At 42.2% G+C, this 22,866-nt stretch overlaps 1 protein-coding gene across 1 annotated transcript in view; it reads right to left on the bottom strand.

Annotated features, from left to right (window-relative positions):
* Nucleotides 1–22,866, bottom strand: part of BEAN1 (brain expressed associated with NEDD4 1) — a 52,172-nt gene that overhangs the window by 7,123 nt on the left and 22,183 nt on the right. Inside the window, exons 3-4 of the mRNA XM_058845960.1 lie at nucleotides 7,131–7,340; nucleotides 4,487–4,628 (exon numbers count right to left, since the gene is read on the bottom strand). Of these exons, the coding sequence (XP_058701943.1) occupies nucleotides 4,487–4,628; nucleotides 7,131–7,340 (352 nt within the window). The remainder of the gene's footprint in view (nucleotides 1–4,486; nucleotides 4,629–7,130; nucleotides 7,341–22,866) is intronic.

Raw genomic sequence — 22,866 nt, 5'->3', positions numbered from 1 at the left:
AGTGGTGGGATGGGGCTTTAGAGTGTTTGGGATTTGGAGTTAAAGGAACTGAGAGTTTTAGCTCATGTCATGATATCTAATGGACTTATAAACCTGTCATATTTCCAGTGGCATTTTTTACCTTACTAACTGAAAATCTCAGTGGGGCTACTGAAGTAAGAGCTGAACTTAACCCCAAATGTCCATCTCATGCTTTGCTGTCATTGTAATGTGGCAAAAGCTCCTCACCTGGTTTGCTCTCAGGAAAACAGGCCTTGGCAAAGGAATATAGCACAAGATAGCAAGATTTTATGTCAGTTCCCTGCAAGTCTAATTCTGCCTTTCATGAAAATCCAGGAGGCTGGCTTGGCTAACTTGCATCTTCAAAAGTGGAGGATGGAAAAGACTGTCTTAAAAAAGAAAGTCCCTTAAGTAGGACTATTTTTAAAATATCTATTTAAAGGGAAATTAGTGTCTGACTTTAAGACAAGAGCATTTCCTTTTCCCATTTAAAAGTAATTTTAAAATTGATTTCCCCATTTAAACAATGCAGGCTGAACATGGCTGTTGAGAATACTGGGATTTATCAAGCCTAAACAAGATCATTTTCTCTAGAACAAATCCTGTGTAGATTAGGCAGGGTGAGCAGCTGAGGAAGAGCAAGCCCACAAACAAACCCTCACACAATGTGATTTAATATGAATACTGGGATAGAGGGGCTGAATGTTTTTTATCTTCGTGTGCCCTGTGGGGAACATTCAGTGTGAAGGATGGAGAGCACTTCTGTGGCTTCCATGAAAACCATTCCTGAAGGTAAATCCCTGCACCCCCCTAGCAGTCATTCCTCAGGGATGTTCTGTGTTAGACACGAGTCTCAGATGTAAAAGGCAATAATCTTGGTTAAAGCTCTCTACATACCACTGATATCCAATCACTAAGGAGTGAAAAAGCACTTATACAGTGGGGTGAGATGCATTTGCCCTGGACACAAGGTGAGAGGTTTATAAAATCCCTTTCCTGCTGTGAAATCTCCTCATTGCTTGGATTTTATTGACTGTCCTAAAGAAAATGCAATAATCTTAAATTTACTTGGACTTTGGTTGGTACTGTAATTAAATCCATTTCAAACATGTGGGCTCAAGTAATTTTTAACCAGCTTTCTTACTACTTATTTGTAAGAAGATAATTAGCAATGCTCACTAGAAATGTGTTGCAAATAACTCAGCACAGTGAACAAAAGCTCATGATTTTGTCTATAAAGGTTTCATCCCCACAGTGTCAACAGCGTGATTTTATTCACACCAGCACAGTGAATGTTGAACAAAATGGCAAATATTGGATTTACAGGCTTTCCAGTGTTTCTTTCCAAGCCATCTTGACCATGATGACAGGTAAGATGTGGCAGGGAGATTGTGCTTGTATTCTGTCTTGGTTGGATGTATTCAGTTTGCTCATGTGGGGGGATTAGAATTCTGTGGTTTAGAATTGTTGGGAGATCACTTGGACCATCTTTCTCAGACTGAGTTTCTTAGAAACTTTGCCATGTCTGGTGACCCAGACTATGAAACATTAACTTCCAGCCCTGCTGCAAATATCTGTACATATCAGAAATATGCTCTGAAATACAAACCCCTCATATTCTGCAAGTGTTTGGTTCATGCCCCCTGTATTTTGTTTTTATATTTCCCATCTACACCCATGTAAAATCAATGTGACAGATGCTAGCACAGATCTGAGATTCATTAAAAAACCATTAACTGTCCTAAAGGGATGTTTATGGATAGCAGCACTGTATATTTTGGGCTGTCAAAACAAATTGACCAAATGGCTTCTCTGTAACCATCCTGCAACTACAGCAGGCTAATGACAAAATTCCATGCCTGGCATCCCTCTAAATCTAATGCAAGAAAGGGGTTAGTGGAAGTGTCTGTGGGGATAATCAGATTGAGTCTCAAATGAAATTTGTGATTTAGAGATCAGAGCAAATATTAATATCCCAAGGCATTTTTCATAGATTAATTTACCAATAACATTTTTTCTATAAATAGTGTTTTATATAAACAGTGTTATTGGACTTCCAGCTGGAGAGTTGGGAGTGGGCAGGGCTGAACAGGGAGCTCTCCCTCAGCCACAGACATGGGCACTGACTCTTCTGTTTCATCAGCCTTCCCCTTAGACCCTTTTTCCACTCCTTTTGTGTTTTAAAGCTCAGCTATAAAATCTACCTAAACCATTCTAGACTAACCACCTCTTGGCCAAATAAAAGTGTTGTGCTTTCTACTGAAACCATTTCTGGAGTGTGGTCTGGCAGGAATGGTGTGAGGAGCCCTGGGCTGCACACTCCTGGGCTGCAGGTGGCCTTGCAGGCTCTGCCAGCACCAGGATAAAGAAAATTATCCTGGCAGCACCCACTGTTTTTAACTCACTGAACTCTCTCACTTCAAAGATATTAAAGAGTTATTTACCAGTGCAGTTCCTTTCCTTGCTGCTCTTCATTTCTGTTCTGCTGATGCCACAGCTGCATTATTAGCTTTTGGCCATGCTAGTTTAGCTTTAAATTACATCTTGCCCTCCAGGAATTAATAGGAGGAATTACATTCATTTAGGCAGTGCTGTGTTTCAGTAAGCCTACTCTTCAAAATATTATCATATGCAATGAGATTGATCCCAGGGAGTTAATATTTTAAATGCACAAGGTCAGGCATGTCTTATTTCTGCTTCCAGGCCATGTCTGACTGTCAGCTTTCAAATAATCTCAACGCTCTACTAATTAAAAATAGACACTGCAGTGTTATGCCATGCAGAAGAATATAAAGGGAGATGTACAGGAATTTTTCAGGCGTTACATAATTCAGTAATTCAGACAGTGCCTCTCACCCAGTGCTTTTCTGAACAGTTACAATGGTCTGGAGAATGCATTAATAGCAAGTTTCAAATTCTCCATGTAGCTTTGCTCTCAGCCATCTGCTTTCCCTGAAGTTCCCCAAGTTGTGTTGCTAAGATATAAAATTTACTAAGATTTTGATGATTTGCCCAAGCAACTTTTTCTAAAATAATATAAAATATAAAACTTTTTCTAAAATTGCAGTAGCAGTGAGACAACAGCCAAACCATTGCCAATAACCTTTGGACCTGTGATGCAGGGCTGTAATTATGATGAGCAGTGTTTTCCAGTGTGTGCAGAGTGGATCCTGGGCCCTCAGTCCACTCAGCCCAGCAGGGAATCGCTGCCCAGGAGAAGGCAGGGGCTGGACAGCTTTATGTGTCCCAAAATGATTCTGAGAACAGGTAGGACACAAGATGATTAACCCTTGCCAGGCTTGTTACAGAGAAATGTGAATAATCTGTGCTATCCTGTGTCTCTCATATCTCCTTCAAACAGAACTCCATAGTGATGGAAGAATCTTCTCTGTGCATGTTTCAAGCTGGAAATGGAAGCATCCTTTGGTATAATCTTTGATCTGTCTGCTAAAGAAATAGATTGTCAGTTTGTTCTCAGGAATCTGGCCAGCTGCCCACTCTGTGTCTTGCTTGGGTGTCAGCTGGCTGCCTTTTATTAGTAAAGACTCGTGGGTGTGGGCCCAAAATCCAGCCTAAATTCCTAAGTGGATTTATATGAATTTCTACACATTTAGATGCCATGCTCAGAGTAACTTTTCACATGTGAGCATTCTGCTAAAATATTTACACAATCCCTGAAAGCCCATTTATTATATAGGATGAGTTGGTAATACATAACAGGCTGCTTGTAGAACATGCATAAAATAAATAAAGCAAAGGTCCTTGTCTGGTGTGCTCACAGTGCTGAGTTGCTCTGTATCACAGTCAGAAAAGGGCTGGTCTTGCTGTGGTTTAACTCAAACCAGAGTCTACTTAAAAGGAAGAAAAAAAAGAAATAGAAAGTGGGAGCATGGCTGTTCAACAGCTGTTTGTAAGGCACAGCACTAGAGAAAGCTTGAAGTGATGTTCTGCTTAAAATGATTTCTGTTGGTTCATTGCTGGGAGTAACTGAATTCCTTCATTTCTGGACCTCAAGGTGCCCAAAGTGCAGCTCATGAGGCTCTTCCTGTACCCTGTGAATGTGGGCACACAGTTTAGGAGCTGCTGTATAATTTCTGGAATTTGTTTTTCTGTTTCCTCTGATCTGAACACTCTCAAGGTCAGTAATAAATGTAATGTGGAAGTTCTTGGGGTAAGTATGTATTTTTGACTTTGAAACTTTGACTTGTAAATGCATTTCTTTCAAAGAAAGATGATTATAAGTAATTCTACTTGTGTGTTTCATTAGTATGTCATCACTATGATAAATTTTAATGTGAATGTCACTGAATGAAAATTCCTGTCCACATCTTTATTTAGTAAAAATGTATTCTGCTAAGGAAAACTTGAACTTACACTCAAGCTAAACAAGGTCTGTCTGTATTCAGAGTTTGTGTGAGCTGAATTTTTGTAGCAAGCTTTGCTCAGTGCAGGACTGTAACCCTGAGAATTTCAGGCAAGTGCTTACCATGGAGGTGAATCAGGATACATGATGTGCACCTGAGAAAGTATATCCAGATAGGAGTCAAAATCACAGGCAGGGGGGAACTCCTCGCTGCAGGTGGATCTCAGCTCTGCAGAGGAGCCGCCGTGAGAGAAACCATCCGGAGCTGCAAAACAAGAATTAATATTGGCTGCTCTTCCCCTCTGTGCTGCATTCTCTGTCACTCTTTATAACACTGCCATACATCAGAAAACAAACCCTTTCTGGGGCACAGGAGTTGTGGGTATTTTGGGACAATCAGGTTTCACAGGATATTCTTATTTCTTTAGGAGTAAATGAACACCACCTGTAGATGATTCAGGCTGTGGCCCAGGGACTGCACCTTTAGGGCTGCCCTACAAGGCAGATGGAAGTTCCAAAGCTTCTCTTGTGCCTCAAAGGCTGAAAAGGAGTGAGGGTTCTACCATCTGCAGCTTCAGATGTTTGTGGGGTAACTGAAATTCCCAGCAGCTGCATCCATGGAAAGTTTGTCTGTTCTGGGAGGGGAGTGAAAGGAGGGGCAGGTGTTTGATTGCTGAGAAAGTGCTGTTCTCAATAAACCCTGACAAAAATGGGAACAGCTGGAAAAGTGCAAAGAAAAATCATCCTGCTGCTTGCTCCAGGGATTTCTTAATGCTTCCATGTAACAGCTTCACAGCTCCATAAATATTAAGAGTTTAATGCTATTTTCTGTGTTAGAGGATAATTTGTGTGTGTGTGTGTGTGTGTCCATGTAACGTAGTGTGGCACAATTTAGTTTAGGATTATTCTTTTGAATATCTCCCAAAATATGCTTTTCTTTTCCATTTCCCTAGCATTGTTATTTCTAACAAGGAGTTTGAAAAGTTTCCTTTCTGGTTTTGCCTGGCTCTAGGCTTTTTCAAAGAGATGAAATTACCAGAGTAGTAGATTTAACACAGTGATTAAAGCTTCATGGTCAGTATTTTACCATGCCAAAATACTGGGTCAAACAGTAACTCCAGTTTGAGTTGAACTACTTAATCCTCAATGTAGCTGCTGAAAATGAGGAAAATTGATATTATTAATAGTAGATATTAATTTTCTGGATATTGTTTTTATTTTCCCTCTGTAGGTTGCCATGGGAGATTGCATTTCAATTCCTTTGGACTAAACTTTATTCTCAAAATATAGACATTATTCACTTATCTGGATAAATATTTCTGCAAAAGCCAAAAAGAAATTATTCCTTGCTTCAAGGGGATAAACTGATCCTAGGAGATTTGTTTAGTTTAGACAGAAAAATTCCTGGTTCAAATAACTAAATGAAGTTCAATGGATACTTAATTTACATCAGTGAAAACAAGATTTATGCCAATGCATTTTTATGTGGCTCACTGTTACTGGCTTTTTTATATAAATAAAAACAAACCCCTCAATGATATGCACAGAACTGCACCCATAACAAACTGCAGGTAGAGGAACCTGCTCACAGAGGACATGGTTCTTGATGCTCCACCATTTATCATTTGAATTTTTGCTGTCTGAAGAATTACACAGTGACTTTTTAAAATGTTTTTTTTTTCCTTAAACAGAAATAATCTTCTGTCATTTCCTTGACAAAGTGGCTTCTTGTCAGCAAAGCCCAAAAAGGCTGAAAACACTCCTCTAAAATTACCTCTTGATATTCCCAAATTATCTTTAAGGCTTTTTGTCATGTGTTGGTTTTGTTTAGTGGGTTTAATTTTGGTTAAGGGGGTAGGAAGTGGCATCTTTTTGACTCTTAACAATGATGACAATTGTAATGACACCCAAGTCATCAGTGACATTGTTAATGGTGGTGACAGATAATGATATTTGGGTGCCCTGCTCTGTTTCCAGGCAGGTATTCACTTTTGCACTCAAACACCATTTGCCCAGTGATTGTTGTAGGCTCGACTGAAATGAGAACTGCTCTGCCTTTCCAAGAAATAGAAATTACTGTGCTAAGGCTGTTGGGGGATGTGAAAATGCAACAGAGAATAAATCTTTTCCCATACCAAGGGAAATAAACTGTTCAGGAGCTGCTGGCTGCGCTGGTTGGGTTCTGTGAACCATTATCTATGGGCTGGGCAGTGGGAACACACTCCCAGCACACGGATGATGCCATGACACAGTCCCAGCACACAGATGATTCCATGACAGTCTCAGCACAGATATGATGCCTTTACACAGTCCCAGCACACAGATGATTCCACGACACAGTCCCAGCACAGAGATGATTCCATGACAGTCTCAGCACAGAGATGATTCCATTACACAGTCCCAGCACAGAGATGATTCCATGACACAGTCTCAGCACAGAGATGATTCCATGACACACTCCCAGCACACGGATGATGCCATGACACACTCCCAGCACAGAGATGATGCCTTTACACACTCCCAGCACACGGATGATGCCATTACACACTCCCAGCACACGGATGATGCCATGACACAGTCCCAGCACACGGATGATGCCATGACACACTCCCAGCACACGGATGATGCCATGACACACTCCCAGCACACAGATGATTCCATAACACTGCATTACACCATAATTTACCCCATTATTTCGCCGCATTTCCCAGCCCTGCACACCGTGCCGGCTGCTCCCTGTCCCCGCTCCCCGCGTTCATTCCCTTACCGTCCGCAGCCTCCCGGGGCAGGTGGGGCTGGCCGAGCCGGCTGTCCTTGCGCAGGCTGCCCACCACGATGGTGGCACAGGACAGCGACAGCACCAGCCCGATGACCACCCCTGCCACCAGCAGTGGGGACACCAGCAGGCTGCTGTCACCGCCGTGCTCCGCGGGGCTGGGGAAGGCGCTGGACGGGCTGCTCTGGTTCGAGGCAAAGGCTGTGCAGAGACAGAGAGAGAAAAGTGTCACAGGGGTTCCACAGAGCCTCGGACACTGCACCAGCTCCTGCTCTGCGGAAAAACCCAGCTCTTGGACCGATTCCTGGGCTGCCAGGAACTGACTGCAGGGGGAACACAGCTCCCCTGTTCATTGGGAATATCCTGTGTGATCCAGAACTCTGATGGATTCTTCCCGCCGAGATGCTTTGTACCATGAACTGACTGATGCTGAAAGAACTGAAGTGCACAAGGAGGAAAGTGGAAATTCCAAAAGTGAGCTCCAAGAGGAACAGAGGAATTGCCTTTGTTAGGGGTAAGAAGGTTCCAACATTTTGCAGAGAAAGTTTTGGGCAAGAATGAGCCAAAGGAGCATTTGTGGCACAGTGCTTCCTTTGGTTTGTGAGGAGAGTCAGCATCCCAAGAAACTGATTTGTAGTGCAGGAAGAGACTCATCCAGAGTGGGATTGTTTGGTTGCAACTGCTTTACTCTGGTAAAAAAAATAATAAAAAAATCGATAAATGTACTTTAGAGTTCAATAATAAATGTTCTTAAAGGAGAATAACTGCGGTGATTTATTGCCAAGTCAAACATCCTTTTGGGACAAGCCACAGAGACAGTATCAAAAGTTAAACAATAATATTTCCTTAGAGAATCAGCTGATAGCACGATTATACATGGGAATTAATTGCCCAGAGATGTATTTATGGGGGATTGCATTGCCAGTAAAGGGAAGGTAAATAGAAGATATTATGGGGAAAAGGATTCAGGATTTTAGCAGATAGAATACCCTTCTCACCCCAAATTAAAACAAAACCTCCCATTGGTTGCTCAGCATCAGTAAATCAAAATTTTATTGATGCAAAAAAATTGCTGGAGATGTCATATACCAGGCTTGGCTGTTGAATCTGGCCTGGATATATTTTTATATCTGGCTGTGTGCCTCTTGAACAAATCCAGAATTTATTTCCTGCTGAAATCAGGGCTAATAAAATTTTCTCTTTTGAGCATTCTGTGGAGTGAGTTTATGTTTTAGGAAGTGCAGTGCTGTTTACAAGGATAGATGTTATCAGAGAGTTCTCAGCAATGTTTGCTCTTTTCCTTTGGGAGACACCACTCGATGATTTGCAGTCACAGTAAGTTTAGGAAGGAGGCAATGGCTCCAAGCCAGTGGATATTCTCACTGGCTGATGCTTGAGATTGAGACAAGCAGCCAGAAACATTCACACAAACCCAGGGGAATTAGCACTTAGTGGACTTCTGTACATTTTCTGGAAGCACTTGACTATTGGCTGAGGATCTTTATAGGCATTTAGGACAGCCAGCCAAGAAATGTGCTGAGCTTTCACCAAGTATCTTGTGCCAAAAACCAAGACTGAATTTTCTGAGAATTAAACTGATGCTGTAGCATTAAATCAAAGGTTATGGACAAGTGTCCTACTTAATACTCATTGCAAAGAAGTTTTGGGTATGGGATATGGGATTTGGGTATGGGTGTGGGATATGTTTGGGGGGGGGGGTAGGGCCCTTGTGCTAGAACTCAAATTCCCAAAACTTTATTAAATTTTAATCATGTTTCTCATTTTTACAATTTTTAAGCTATCTCTGTTGGTAATGTGTCCAACACACCCTCAGTCACTTTCCATGGCCTTGTTTCTTCAGATTTTTCCAAATTCTGCCTTTGAGAGATGCAAATATCACAGGAGTGGCAGTTTAAATCCTGGCTGCAGGGATTAACACCTGATCTGCAAGTAGTGGCAGGAAATTTATTGGTGATTTTGGCTGACTTGCAAAGGTTGAAGAAGAATGAACTTTGTTGTCAGAATGATGAGAACATGAACCTGGGGTGTGAGGTTGCCCCACAAACTGTCAGGGTTGTGGTCATCAATTTAATATCAAATAGCACTGAAATGGAATTGGTGATAAACTGCTGTCAGGTGGGGAGGAAGGAGGCTGTGGTGTTTTCAGCTGTTTAAAAAATTAGGATAAATTCAGAATGATCCTCTAAACAGGAAGGGCCTGGCTGAGGTTATTTATCTTTTATTGTTTTCCCAGTTCTGGAAGCCAGCTGGAATATCCACAGTGACTATTTGGGAGATTCCTGTGGTGCCACCCAGTGTGAGCACTGATATTTGGACCTGTTTTGCTTTATAGAAGTTTAACAGCTTCAAGAGACTTCATACAGAAAATACTCCCCTGCAGTGGTGTTGAGGTGGTGTGGTTTTGTTCAAGACACCCCATTTTTCCACCACATTCTCAGGGCTTCCTTGGCTGTCCTAAGTCTTGTCTGTTTTATCTATTGTTTCTCACCAGCATGAATCTTTCTGGGTATTTTTTATGCTTTTAATTGAACTGAACCCATTTCCTCATATAGACAAGTTATAGTGCAATATTGCTTTTATTAGAAGGAATGAATGAGTCCCCTTAGCCCAGCTCCTAACACAAAATGTACTTGATAAACTTCTCCTGTGGCACCATTTTTAGTTTGACATTGTGAGTCTGATCCTCCAGACTTTACTACTGTGACAACAGCAGAATGCTGCATTGATATAAATTCTTTGGGTTTGAATTTTGTGGGGGGGGAAACAGAGATGTTTATATTACTTCTGGCAAAAAAACCCCACATTATAAATTTTCTCCTCTTATTCAAAACCATCTTCTTTTGATAAACTGCATTTCTTCATAAAAAAATGCTATGGTTTTTCCTTCAGAATAGAAGTATCTGCAAATATATGTGAAGCCCATAAATAAAACAGCACTAACAGAGTGCTAATGCTTTTGTTTTGAGCTAAATTGTATCCTTTCCCATGAAACTGCAAATTATATATGTATATTTATACATACATAAATATGAATATTTTTTATCTAATCCTCTAGGTATGAACTATGTTGGATGTACACACCACGGCTTTTATCCACGATGGGAGCTGTGTAAGTAACAAGAAACTGCACAACTGGCACAGGGCTGGCAGAACACTGACTTCAGAGTGAGCACCAGGGCAAAACTGCCTGGACTGTCCATTCAGTGTCAGACAATAAATTAGCATTTTGAAGAATCCCTTAAATATCACAATACACTATTTTACTCAGTGCTCCTGCATCTCAACAAACCAGTTGGAAAGTAACTGAAGGAGGTATGGAACAGCCCAAGTTTTTGGGTGCATATTGTTCTTCCTCACTCCTTTTGAAGGGATGGTTGCTCCTTTCTAACTTGGCCATAAGTGATGGGGAAGTTTCAGCTGGGTCAGATCCTGGCAGGGTGAAATGTCCTGGGAGCTTGGCTCACCCAACATTCAGCCCTTTATTAGGAGTGGCTTCTCTCCTCCTCAGTGCCTTTCATGTGCTTGTACCTCAGATGAGAGAGAAGGGAAGCACCTGCACATAAATGAGTCTCCTCTCCACACTGAGTTGAGTTTGGTGGTGGTGCTGGGGTCTTGTTCTGTTTCCTTTTGTCCTGAAGGCACATCAGCTCTAGTGAGGCTGCAATGGCCTCTGGAATTGATGAGCTTTGAGATGATTTTAGAGCTGGATCCTGCTAAGATAACCAAAACTCTTTCCCTGGTTTCCAATATATAATCTTCATAAAGATGATGATTCATGCTATGACTGGTGGAGATTATGAGTCATGGAGTGGTTTTGTTTCCTGGGCTGAAGGGTCATGACCAGCTCCTGAAGGAGTGCTGATGTGCTGTTCTGGAAAGATTTTGTGTCTAGAATTATCCACCTCTTCATCCCTGCCAGCCTGGGATTCTCCTTCCTCAGGGCAGGGTGGGCTTGGTGCTGACTCCCTGAACTAGAGCTGAAGCACATGGACAGAACAGGAGCATTCCTTGCACCCCCTGGGTCAGTGAAGCTGTTTGGGATGGTGATCCAGCACCTCCCAGCACCCTTAAATGCACTGCAGTAACACAGGGTGCAGGACAGGGACGGAGTAGTGGGGTCAGTTTAGGATGGTGCAGAGCACCCTTCATAATCCTTCAGCCTTCAAAGAATTGCAGCAAAGCATCTCAAGCACCAAACCCATTTAAAGCACATTTCTGACATCTTTACTTTCTCAGTCCCTTGGATTAAGCAGTCTCTTTATCCAGGGAAGGTGAGTGACAGATGTCAGGAAGGAGCTGGGAGTACCCAGATACACAAAATCAGTGCAATGATCCAAGATTTTGTTGATTCTGCCTTTATGAACAGTTCCTGCTTCAGGATGGTTTAGTCTGGCCAAGAGTGACCAGTTGGACCCTGATCTTGCTGCTGCCCTGGGAAATAAATCTCTGGAAATCAGCAGAAATTGCACTGCTTGTTTCTGTGGCACAGGAAAGGAGGAAGGGAGGTGCAGCACAAAAACAAGCAGGGAAAGGGTTTGGATCACAGGAGCATCCCTGCAGCCAGGGGCACAGGGATGCATCCAGCACTGAATACAAGGGCTCACAGGAGCTGAAGCTTAAAATTGTCTCTGTTGGATTCAAAGCTATTCCATTGGGTCCTGAGGAAGGCTGAAACTTCACTTAGGCTTGATAAATACCAGGGTGTCATCTGCTTATGGGACTAAAGGAAGCAATGAGGGTGCTCAGAACAGGGCAGGTTATTTGTCCTTTAGTATTTCTCTTATTCTCTTGTAGAGGAGTTGAGAAATGAGTGGATGACCAGAACAGTCTGGGAAATGCCCTCTCTATAAAGCAGTTTTACAACAGCCAAGCAAATAGTATGGGAAGAGGAATTTGCAGTTTAGGAGGCCCAGGAGCATGTTTGGTTCCCTCAAACACAGTTCTCCTGTTCTTTAGGCTTTTCTGCTTTCCACACAGAAAATTAAACTGCCTCTAAAGCTACAATGGATGTTCAATAATTATAGGGAGTGCTCCAAGCCTTTACCTCTTCTTATCTTCTGGAATTGACACTTAGTAGTTATTTGACAAAATCAGTTTTTCCTGTCAGTTGCTGCACCAATGACATTTGAATAGCTCCCAAAACAGATGATATTAATTATTATTTCTAAATTTGAGGTAAATCTTTCTATACAAATGGTTAACTAATCTTTCCTGTTCATTGCTGCTGTGGGAGAAACTTCAGCATTTCACATGAATGCCATTAACCTGTGAATTCAGAGTCAGTTTCTCTGCAGCTCTCTGCAGTTCAAAGTCTCTTTGTACTTTTTTACTGCACATATATGTTTTAATCAGATTAAGATTTTTCACTGATTAATAGTTAAAAATGAGAACCTTATTCAGACCTGAGACTGTGTGCTGGGATGGCTCAGTTTTATCTGATGCCCAGAGCTGAAGGGAATGTGGGACATCCTGCCAGGTACAAAAGCTGCCCATGACCTTGAGGAGCTCCTCCAAGGCAGAGAGGGTGGCCTTTCCCCCAGGACAGCAAACTCTGCCTTTTCATCCTGTCTGCTGCCTATCAGATAATGACTTTCTCTCTTCTTGCATTGACATCCTTATTATAGAGCCAGAATGAGGAAGATTGGATCTCCAGCAGCCTGCAAATTGAGAATGTTAGAAGCAAAGAGAATGTGGCTGCAGAAGGGCTCAGGAAATAAATCTTTTCAGCTGCTGTGGCTTTAGGGTATTATGTTGATGTCACAGCAGTTTGTATAGGTGCTGTTTCAAATTAACAGGAAAAATCTTCAAATTTTCAGATCCATGGTCTCTTTTATCAACAGGATAAATACCACTGCAGGGAAATAAATCACTCTGCAAGTATAACAGCACACTTTCTGATGGACAAGGAATATTTTCCCCCTATTTTCTCATATTCAAACAACTTGGAACTAATACAGTTTTATAAGCAGGACCCAAAGCTATTACTTTTCTCAGAAACTCTGCATTAGGGCTTGGAAATAAGGACTATGAGAATTCTCTTTTATCCATTAAACTACAGTTACCTTCATAAGCTCAGATCCAACCTAGCTTGGTAGTGACTTGAATAGGGCAAACCCTACAATTTTTGGGATTTTATTGTGAGAAACTCTGGATTTTTTGGCATACAATTTTATCATATAAAACTTTGGAAAAAAAAGTTGCAATATAGTAATATTTCTTAAGGTTTGAAAAAAATATAATAAGCTAATTATTTTATCTTTTACCTTATCAGTCTGCTTGAACTGTGATCTGGATGTCTCATGTCTTGTCTTTAGGAGGATGAGCTCTGTCTGTAACCTACAAAGGGCAGGTGGCAGCTCATGGGACCTGGAGCCCAGGCAGGAAACAAAATGTTTGGGGCAACAAAAAAACAACCCCAAACCAAAAATCCAAACCCTTCCACAAAGAAGTTCCTCTCCTTACAGATTTTTCTCTCAACCTCTACAGAGACAATGGGAAGGGTGATGAAATTCTTGCCAGCTCAGATAATCACAACTGGTGAGCACCTGACTTATGCACTATCTGCATTTATGAATCTCCAAATCAGTTCTCCACTTCTGATCACTATTAAACTGCCTCATATTTATGATTTTTTAAATGATGGAGTTTTGTATTTTCCTGGTGTTCCAAGGAATTGTTCCACTGGCCCTATCAGTCACCATCTTTAGCAATCCTTACCCTGCTCACAGGGCTCAAAGCTCTATAATAAATATCCACCTGCAAGTAGATGCTGAGGCTGAACTGAGCTTAGGAACCAGATCCACCTTCTATACACACCCCCAGCACTCCTCCTACAGTGCTGGTGCCCTTGTGCTGCTTCTTATTTAGGGCTTTTCTTATCAAAATCAATCCTACTTCTTTTTCCAGCTTCCTTGCCAGTCTTCAGTAGGAGTGATCTGCTGAAAAAGCACATAGGGGAATGACTGATTTTTACTGCTTAGAAAATAATGATGACTGAAATACTGATCCAGGGAGTTGTGTAAGGAACTGGGTGCTGAGATAAAAACCTGTTAACAAATGCTGGACTCCCAAGATCTTCCTTTAGGAGGTGATATCACATGTGAACTATCTCAGCCTTTCTTTCAAGGTGACATAAATTTTTAAATATAATTAAAATGGTTTGCAGTGGTGTTCTGCACTCCCACATGAGTTATGGTGATGGTATTGCAGAGTACACAAAGCCTATAGCGTGACTTACATCATCATTTGTATCTGTGAAAACCCCAGCAGTATCTGCCTGCATAAATCAAGGGCTTTTCTCATACCATTAGGAAATTATTTAATACCTTCAGATTTCATCTGAACAGGATCAGGATGTCTGCTTAGACAGATGCAGGGAAGTCAATAATGGCAAGTCAGATATTGATTCTGGAGACCATTTTAATCACCTGGGTTCTTTGTTGCTAAAGGAGCCACTGGAATACAAGGACACTGAAAGATCTGTGGAAATGAAACACTCAAACATTACTATTCATAAACCTGGGGGGGAAAGTTCCTATTGCTGCTGTAGAACACCCATTTGGTGAAAGGATTGGTCACTGGGAGTGCAGGGCTGGCCACACTGCCAAGGACCATTCCCTGAATCCCTGCAGTGTCTGGGGGTGGCTGATGACACCATCCACTGTGCCCTGTGTGTGTCCAGCAGGGCTGAGCCGGCTGCCAGAGCACAGGAGATTCACCCTGAAGGGCTGGGAAAGCTGGCAGGGAAAGCTGCCAGGCTGGGGGGTTATTCCTGGGACAGCAGAACATTCTGCTGCCTTGCACACAGAGCTCCTCTTACAGGCTCCACACAGTTCCTTGCTCTAAATAATGTAATCTGCTTTTCATTTGAAGTGCCAGGGGAAAGGACTTCAAAATCACCCAAAAAACTCCCCCTAAGCCAAGGGCAGCCTTTAGGAAAGGACATTTATTCACCTTCAATATAAACTGCAGTGTGTATATGTGAATATTTAAAATAGAAAATGCAGTTCCCACCTCAAGGCCTGTTTCAGCAGAGTTACCATAGACATCTGAACCAGCTCTGTGTGTGCTGGGAAGTCCAAAGGGCTCTGAGCTGTCCCCAGAGAGAAGCATCAGAGAAAGACTGAGGTTTACAGATATCCTGAAAATCAGCTGTGCTTGCTGCACCATTTCCCCTCCAGGCACTTGTCAGGCTGTAGGTATTCCAAACTTCTTACAAGGAAACTGTTTATTGTTTTCAAAGATGATTTAAACAAGGGAATATTTCTAAAGGAACAGGAATTGCAGTGTGCATTGTTCTGTGCTGCCACCCACTGAGACTGGGAGAGAGTCATAACTGAGGGATGCAGAGTCAAGCTGGAGCAAGAACTTGGCCTCTTTCTGTGAGCCCATTGTTCTGGAGATTATACTCAAATAATTTTACATTATGGGAAAGCTGATTAAATTTTGACTCCAAAGGATTTATAAATCCCTTTGTAATGAATGCTGCTGCACACAGGTGAGATCCTCTGTGATGTCCTCAGATCCTCTGATGTCCTCAGACCCTGGACAATTCCTTTATCTGGAACACTGGCTGGGTTTAAGGCTGGCTTGGTTTTGTGGCCTTTTGAACAAAAGGAACCAGAAAATAGTTCAGTCCCAGAAAATAAGTGTGCCCAGCAGGGGTGGTTCTAATAAAACTATCTATATAAAAGCTTTTGTAGAGATACTGCCTGGAAATATCCAAGGATACCACCCAGCTCCCACCTTCTTGAAGTTCAGTCTGTGTTAAAGGTCACTAACTATTGCTGCTTTCTATTAATACCCACAGTGGAAATGTGTCTGTTAAATTGTTCCCATTTACCCACTGGAAAAAAAAAAGGAAAATTTTGGAAGAAAGCTCTGGAATTCCTGGTAGAGAGGCTGGTACCTAGGCTGATGTAATGTTCTATCCCCTTTCAAGTGCATGGGTAGACACACAGACAAAGAAACAACTTTGTAATAGAAAAGGAAATAATTTCTGTCCCTGTTGTCCTGATCACACATGATTACAAAGGGATTTTAATCCACATGTTTGCTAGCATCAAGGACTTTTATACTGTGGATTAACAAATCTGAAAAAAATAGCAACAAAAAACTGGAACCCCTTCTTCAGTTTCCTCTCACCCACCTTAATTATTCATTTTTAACTCTGTGCTGCAGATCAGGGTTACCTTGTTAGGTGCTTAATGAGGCTGAGAGGACCCACATGGTGTGGCCACTTAAGGAGTTCTATCCAAATTGCCTAAACATTCTTCTTCCCTACCTGAAGGCAATCTTGCATTACAGGAGAATCAGAATGTCCTTCAATGTGAGGGCAATCTAAAGAGTTTGCATCAGGAGACTGATAAACTTAGATTTATAAATTGTATTCTCCAGCTCTTAAGGGAACTCAGAGTTGCTGGATACGCTGCTCTTCAGTTCTGGTGGGAATGGATGAACCTCTTCAGTTCCTGGTGCATGAGCAATCAGATTAAGAGACATTCAGATTAAAAACAAGGTGAAATTTTCTATTCTTTGCATTAGTAGACAGAGAGGATTTTTTTGTGAAGAAACTGACAGCATGAAAATAGTTCCTATTTTATAGGACACTGTAGACACACAGGTGTGTGAGCTGCAGAAAAGCGAGTGCTGCTCTGAAAAAGGCTTGTTCATGGAAGTGATGGAGCACTGAAAGGAATAAAAGGGGGGAAATGGTGCTCCAGGGTTTCTAGAGCACTATGTCAGGGTGACAGCTTTGATAGTGCTCTTGTGGGTATCATAATTGAAAAGTGAAATAGTAAAACAGCTGAGATGAGCCTCATTAATTATTAAAAAGTTGTCAGTCAGTGTAGATCTGCTATGGAGGTGTGAATTTAGGATGACCTGTTGCCTAAAAGCAATGTTTAAATGTGAGTTACCTCTAAGAAGTAACTCTTCACCTGCTCCTTCAAAGTTATAAACCCATGAACTTCACAGTATATCCTAAATATAATTGTACTGGCAAAATGCCCTGTTAGAATGGCAATGGGCAGTGGATCCTTTTTGGATTGTTTTAGTTATTTTTGTTTTTTAAAAAAATCCAAAGTGCCTGCTGTCCTGGAGCTTGAGGAAAACCATGAGAATGGAAAAGGCTTCAAATCTCTGCATGTACCAAAGAGCTCCTTCAACTCCTCATTCTTCAGTTGTGCATCACAAGGGTCTTCTGAGGGGTCCCAGTGAGGATGGTGGTGGTGTCTTTAAAAGGTGCTACAGAGATGTGGTTCCTGACCTGGGGAAGGGAGGCTCCTGCCTTCCACTGCAAGCTGGAAAGGAAACGTGATTTGGAGTCAGTGATGACTCCATCACTGACTGACAAATCAGTTTGATGGCTCCTCTGCATCAGTTTTTGGTTGTTTGTATATGATTTTGGTTTCTATTTGTTTGTGTTGGTTTGTTTTAAGCCTCTTTTAGCTGCTGCAGATGAAGGACAGACTGCAATGCTTGGCCAAGTAAGGTACAAACAACAACAACAAAATCCTATTTGAACTCCTCCTGCCTTCTGGATGGCTCCTGCATTGGTATTAATTGGAGAAATGTGCTAGAAATGTTAACAAGGGTGATCACTGTGTTTTATGGGGCTATGTTAGAGCTGTAGAATGTTCAGCCAGTGCATGCTGACCTGCTGCAGTTTGTTCTGAGTAGCACCTGGAGTGGGACTTCACAGTGATACCCCTTGTGCTGACAGCACGTGAGACAACAAAAACCCTGTTGTTTGGATTATTACAATAATTGATGGATTCATATGCACTGTGTCATTTGTTAATACTATCCTGTTAAGTCCTTCTGTGAATGAGATTACAGATTTTTCTAAGTAGCAGCTGCTGCAGAGTTTCCTGAAACCCCAGATTTTCAGGCTGAGCCAAGGAAGGCAGGGCTGAGAATACAAACAGATGCTTGGTTGCAAAAATATGAGCTAACAATACCTGAGCCTGCAGCCTAGAGAAGGTGTGGGCAGCCTTGGTGATTCAGGGAGTGCTGAGGGTGTTTGGTGAGCTCTGTGGTTCAGGAAGGAAACTCCCTGCTCCTGCTCCCCTGCTCTGTCCCTTGGAGATAAACCCTGCCTGGAGACAGCACAACAAGGTGGGTGTTTATTCCCCATGTTGCCCTTTATCAGTGTTTAATTACCCAAAAGCTCTGCAAAGAGAACCATGTACATTGTTTTTGTTCTTACTAGTAGTGTTTTTCCCCCTAAACTTTAAAAGCAACCTTAAGCAGGGAAATCTAATTTCAAGGTTTTATTTACTCTATAAACACTGTCCTTTGGGTTCTGACTCAAGATAATTCAATATGAGCACATCAAACCCATCTCTGTCTCCTACAAATGTCTATAGAACTATATTATCACAAATAGTTGCTGTGCTATGATCTCAAATCAAGATTAATACAAAATCAGTTTGCCTGATATTTGCATTATTTTACCATTAATGAAGAGCTCCTCTAATTCTTGTTGGCAATTTCTACTGATAAAATGAAGGTTTTTTTCCACTGTGACTTAGCAGAATGCAGCAGGATTTTCAAGTTTCCCTAAGGTGGTAGGAGAGATGCTGACTTTAAGGCCTGTTTTATTTCATTTGTTGGATGCCAGTTTTCCTATGGGAGAGGGAGGGGACTGCTGTCCCAGCCCTTCCCTCTGCCAGCACAAAACATCCTGGAGGAGTGTGCAGGGAGCAGAGGTGTCCCCACAGAGCTCTGGGGCTGCAGATGCCTCTTTTCTGAGGTACATGGAGCAGAGCACTGTGGTTTCCTGTATAACCACTCAAATGGCTTTTGCAGGGTTCCAGGAGAAAAATCTGTGTGTTTATTTTGATTGTGTCAGCTCCTCTGTTCAGCAGCTCCCCACACAGCGGGAGGAGGTGACCCTTGCAGGAGTACACTGAAGGAATTTATCACCTGCAGAGCCAACAGAGCTTTTTCTGTCTCAGTAGACCAGAGGATGTACCAGGAACTCGGTATCCAAGTGCTCTCTGTGTTTTCAGAAGGAAGGGATGATGTCAGTGCCCAGGAGCAGCCCAGCACCAGCCCACACTGGATCCATGAGAATGTTTAGCTCATAAGGCAGGTGCTCCAGCACCAAACAATAACCTGAATGTGCAGGATTTTAGCACATGGAGACGTTTTTGGCTTCACTCCTGAAATCCCATGCTGGCCTCTGTTAGGATGCAGTGGTGGGGCCAGGCTGCTGTGCAGGTGCTGGCAGGGCTGCAGGGACAGTGGCACTGGTGGCACCACAAACAACACCCACACTTGTGTGAGTGGGGCTCTGACTGGAGGCATTTGAGGGATTGTCCTTTTGGCTGGTGACAACTCTGCCTTTCCCTGGATTCCCCCTTGTGATTCAATTTAAACCCCAGTGGCTCTTTCTGTGGCACATGATCTCTGTCATGCTTTCTGTTCAGTCACATCCTATTTCTGCACGTTCTTCCTGCACTTGCTGTGACCTGAGATGAGGGATGAATTACCAGCACACTGTTTCCTAAAGCTGAGCAATTACTTTGAATGAATATTACATGGCTTATGTGAAGATAGAAAGTGGGAATAAAGAGACTTGCTATGGAAACAGCTGTGTTTCCAAGAAAAGTTTTCACTTTTCTTTTTTTGATGCATTAATCTCTTCTGCAGTGGGGGTTACTGTGCTGCTTATTCTTTATGGTGAAAATATGACATTTATGTCTGTTAGATTTTTCATATTTTTCTTTATATTCCTTAAAAAGTGAGAAATGTGAATTACATTCCTGTACTATCTTTGGTCATTTTGTTTTTATTCTGATATCTTCTTTCTCCAGACAACAAAAATGAAGATGTTGCATTATGCAATGCAATGTCTCATTCATGCATTTTTTTCAGGTGAACTGTCCTTCTTGTCAGCTTATGTTCCACAGAATATTTCCAGAATGGGGGTCCTGCAGAACTTTGCAAAGCCCTGCTGCCTACTGTCTCCAGTGTGGTATTTAGAGCAAGAAAACTTTTAAAACCCAACAGAAGTTTGTGGATTGACCTCTCTGTATTTTATTGAAGTCATTAATCTGTCTTATATTTTCACTGACTGATGTCTGTGTTTCTGCACCAATGAATCACTTCCACGTGTTTCTGCTGTATAAAGAGAACCAGGAGTCCTTCAGCAAAGTGTGAGTGCAAAAGAGCCTCCTGAGAAGCTCAGGGATCCACACTTTATCCTCTGGGTATTAAAGGAGTTATAAAACAAGAAGGACAAATGCATGCCTGCACTGCTGACACTGAGCCAGCAGTTTCAGTCTGAGAGGAAGAGAGAGAACAGTGATATTTGCAATCCAGTGCTGAATGCAAATAAATTCTGTGTCTCTTTCTTCGGGAGATTGCTTCCCTGAGTCACCGGGGTTCATTTACATTCGGGTGACATCTACAAGAATTTTGCCAACACAGCTTATTACTGCAAACATTGTGTCAGTTCTGACATTTCTCTTTGCTGGAGAATCCCCAGAATGGCTCTGTTTGTTCCTGGTGGCAGACGTGGAGTCACACAGGGAGCGGTGCCAGCCTCAGCCGCGCCTGCATCCCACCAAGCTCCATTCCCTGAGTTCTGCTTCCACAACCCTTCATGGCCAGGGTGGCATCAGAAGCCTTTCCCAAAGCCATTTTACTCTGGAAGCAGGATCAGCACCTGGATCTGGCTCCTGGAGCATGCATGGGCAGGTCCCAGGCCTTTTTCTGGACCAGAGGCACAAACACGTCCCCACGATGGGGTGGCAGAGCTCCCTATGGGCACCAAGTGCTCCAACTCCAAAGTGGAATTCAGATTAATCCAGCACTCCTGGGGCCAGACAACTGAATCCATGGAAATTTGTTATTATCCCTGTAGCTGCACTGAAGGAATGCTTAATTCCCAGACTCTTTTCCAGTCTAACTCACAAGAAGTGTGTGTCACAAAGGTGGGGAAGGAATCAGTGCCAGGAGCGTTATCTGAGTTAGATCCTCAACTCTTTGGTCTTCCTTTCCCATATTCCTGCTTTGTGCATTTCCCTGGCTATCCCACACACAAGGATTGAGGCAGTTACTTGCAGTTCCCTCCTCAGAGAGGGCGTACTCAGGGTTTATTCCATTCATAAACATCATTTACAGATTCTGTGAGTTGCTCTTGTTAATGGGAGTCTCACCAGCGATGCTTAAGGAAAGACATCAGAATATTTTCTTCTCTACCACTCCATTTACTTTTCTCCTGCCCTGTTTATGAATTTATATGTAATATGCATTTATTTGTCACTCCCCTCTGAGGAACAAAGCCTGGTAGCTACAAACACTTATTTTGCAATGCAATGATAGGAACCAGCCTCTCCTGGAAGCCACTTAGATGAAACCAGACACATTATTTCAGTTATGATTCAAGGCAGATTTGAATTTAGGATTTCAAGGAGGTGTTTTGCCCCCTGGCCCTGCTGCCTGTTTTCTATTCACTCTGCTCACCCTATATTTTTCATCTTATTCTCAATTCTGTAGCATATAGTGTTTTCCACTAACTCATATTTTGTAAAGATAATGTGCCAAAAACTGGAGTCTGCTATTTTTTATAAAGACATTGAAACTGGGGCTCAGTTCAGGAAGGTTCTTATGTGCATAGTTTTTATTCTGTAAATGCATCCTTGATTTTATTCCTCCATAATTTTCCATTTCAGGAGGCACTGAGATTCATGTTCTAAAACTGTCACCGTTCCACGCCTTTAGATTGTGGGAGAGGGTTTTGCCTTGCTGATGGGCTTGTCTTGTTTTCAAAGTTTGTATTATGGAAGTGTTAAAAATCAAAATTACCAGAATGTTTGAAAGTGCTTTTGCTGAAATTCATAGATTCATGTAACAGATGAAGGGAAAGGCATAGCAAGGTAACTCCTTTAGCAAGAACAGTTTCTTGGCTGTGTTTGTGGGTTTATGGAGCAGCCTTTAGAGTCTGCTTTGTAGAAACTTTTAAACCTTGTCTTCTCCCCAGAAAGAGGGCAGCCATTTACAGAAATATGTTAATATATTTCAAAAGATAACAATGCTACTGATCATTTCTCACTATGAAACAGAACCGGTCATTCTTTATACCCTGTCAGATAATTTACTGTCATTATATCTATCTTGAAAATGGCTGTATTTAGCAGAAATGAGCATTTTCTAAGTTCCTGGGACAAGGGGAGTCATCATCACAATGCCAGTCCCATTTCAGGAGGAGCTGGCACTGCAATCTTTGCTTGTTCCTGCTCCTCCTCCTGTGTTAAGGCTCCTGGTTTCCTTCAGCCACCGTCAGTGCTTGCAGGGGCAGGCAAAGGGGCCACAGCCCTGCAGGTTTGTCTCTCTTGTCTCCTGTGGGCCAGAACTCTGTGCTCAGTAGTTATTTCCTAAGCCCTCTATTCCTTTTAACCTCTGGAAAGATAAGCTGTCAAATTAGAGATGCAAAACCAGATAAAAGTTCTGCTCTAATTAACAGTAACTCGAGGGCTAATGCAATTCTGTCCCTTGCTCATTTCTGCTTACCGAAACTGGTAGTGTGTCGGGGAGATTTTCTGTATCAGGCAACAAATAGTGACCCTCAGCAGACAGTAAAATACTCATTAAATAAAACCCCATGCCAGCAAATAAAAGAAGAAGAATATGCTGAATAAACATAACTACTGGAAGAAGCAGTCTTCCAAATGAATCCTTAGAAAGGATAAAGAGA

The sequence above is a fragment of the Poecile atricapillus genome, chromosome 10, assembly GCF_030490865.1.
Source record: "Poecile atricapillus isolate bPoeAtr1 chromosome 10, bPoeAtr1.hap1, whole genome shotgun sequence".
In the NCBI taxonomy this organism is placed as follows: domain Eukaryota; kingdom Metazoa; phylum Chordata; class Aves; order Passeriformes; family Paridae; genus Poecile; species Poecile atricapillus.
Note: the sequence above shows the minus strand (reverse complement) of the source record. Positions and strands in the feature narration are given on the sequence as shown.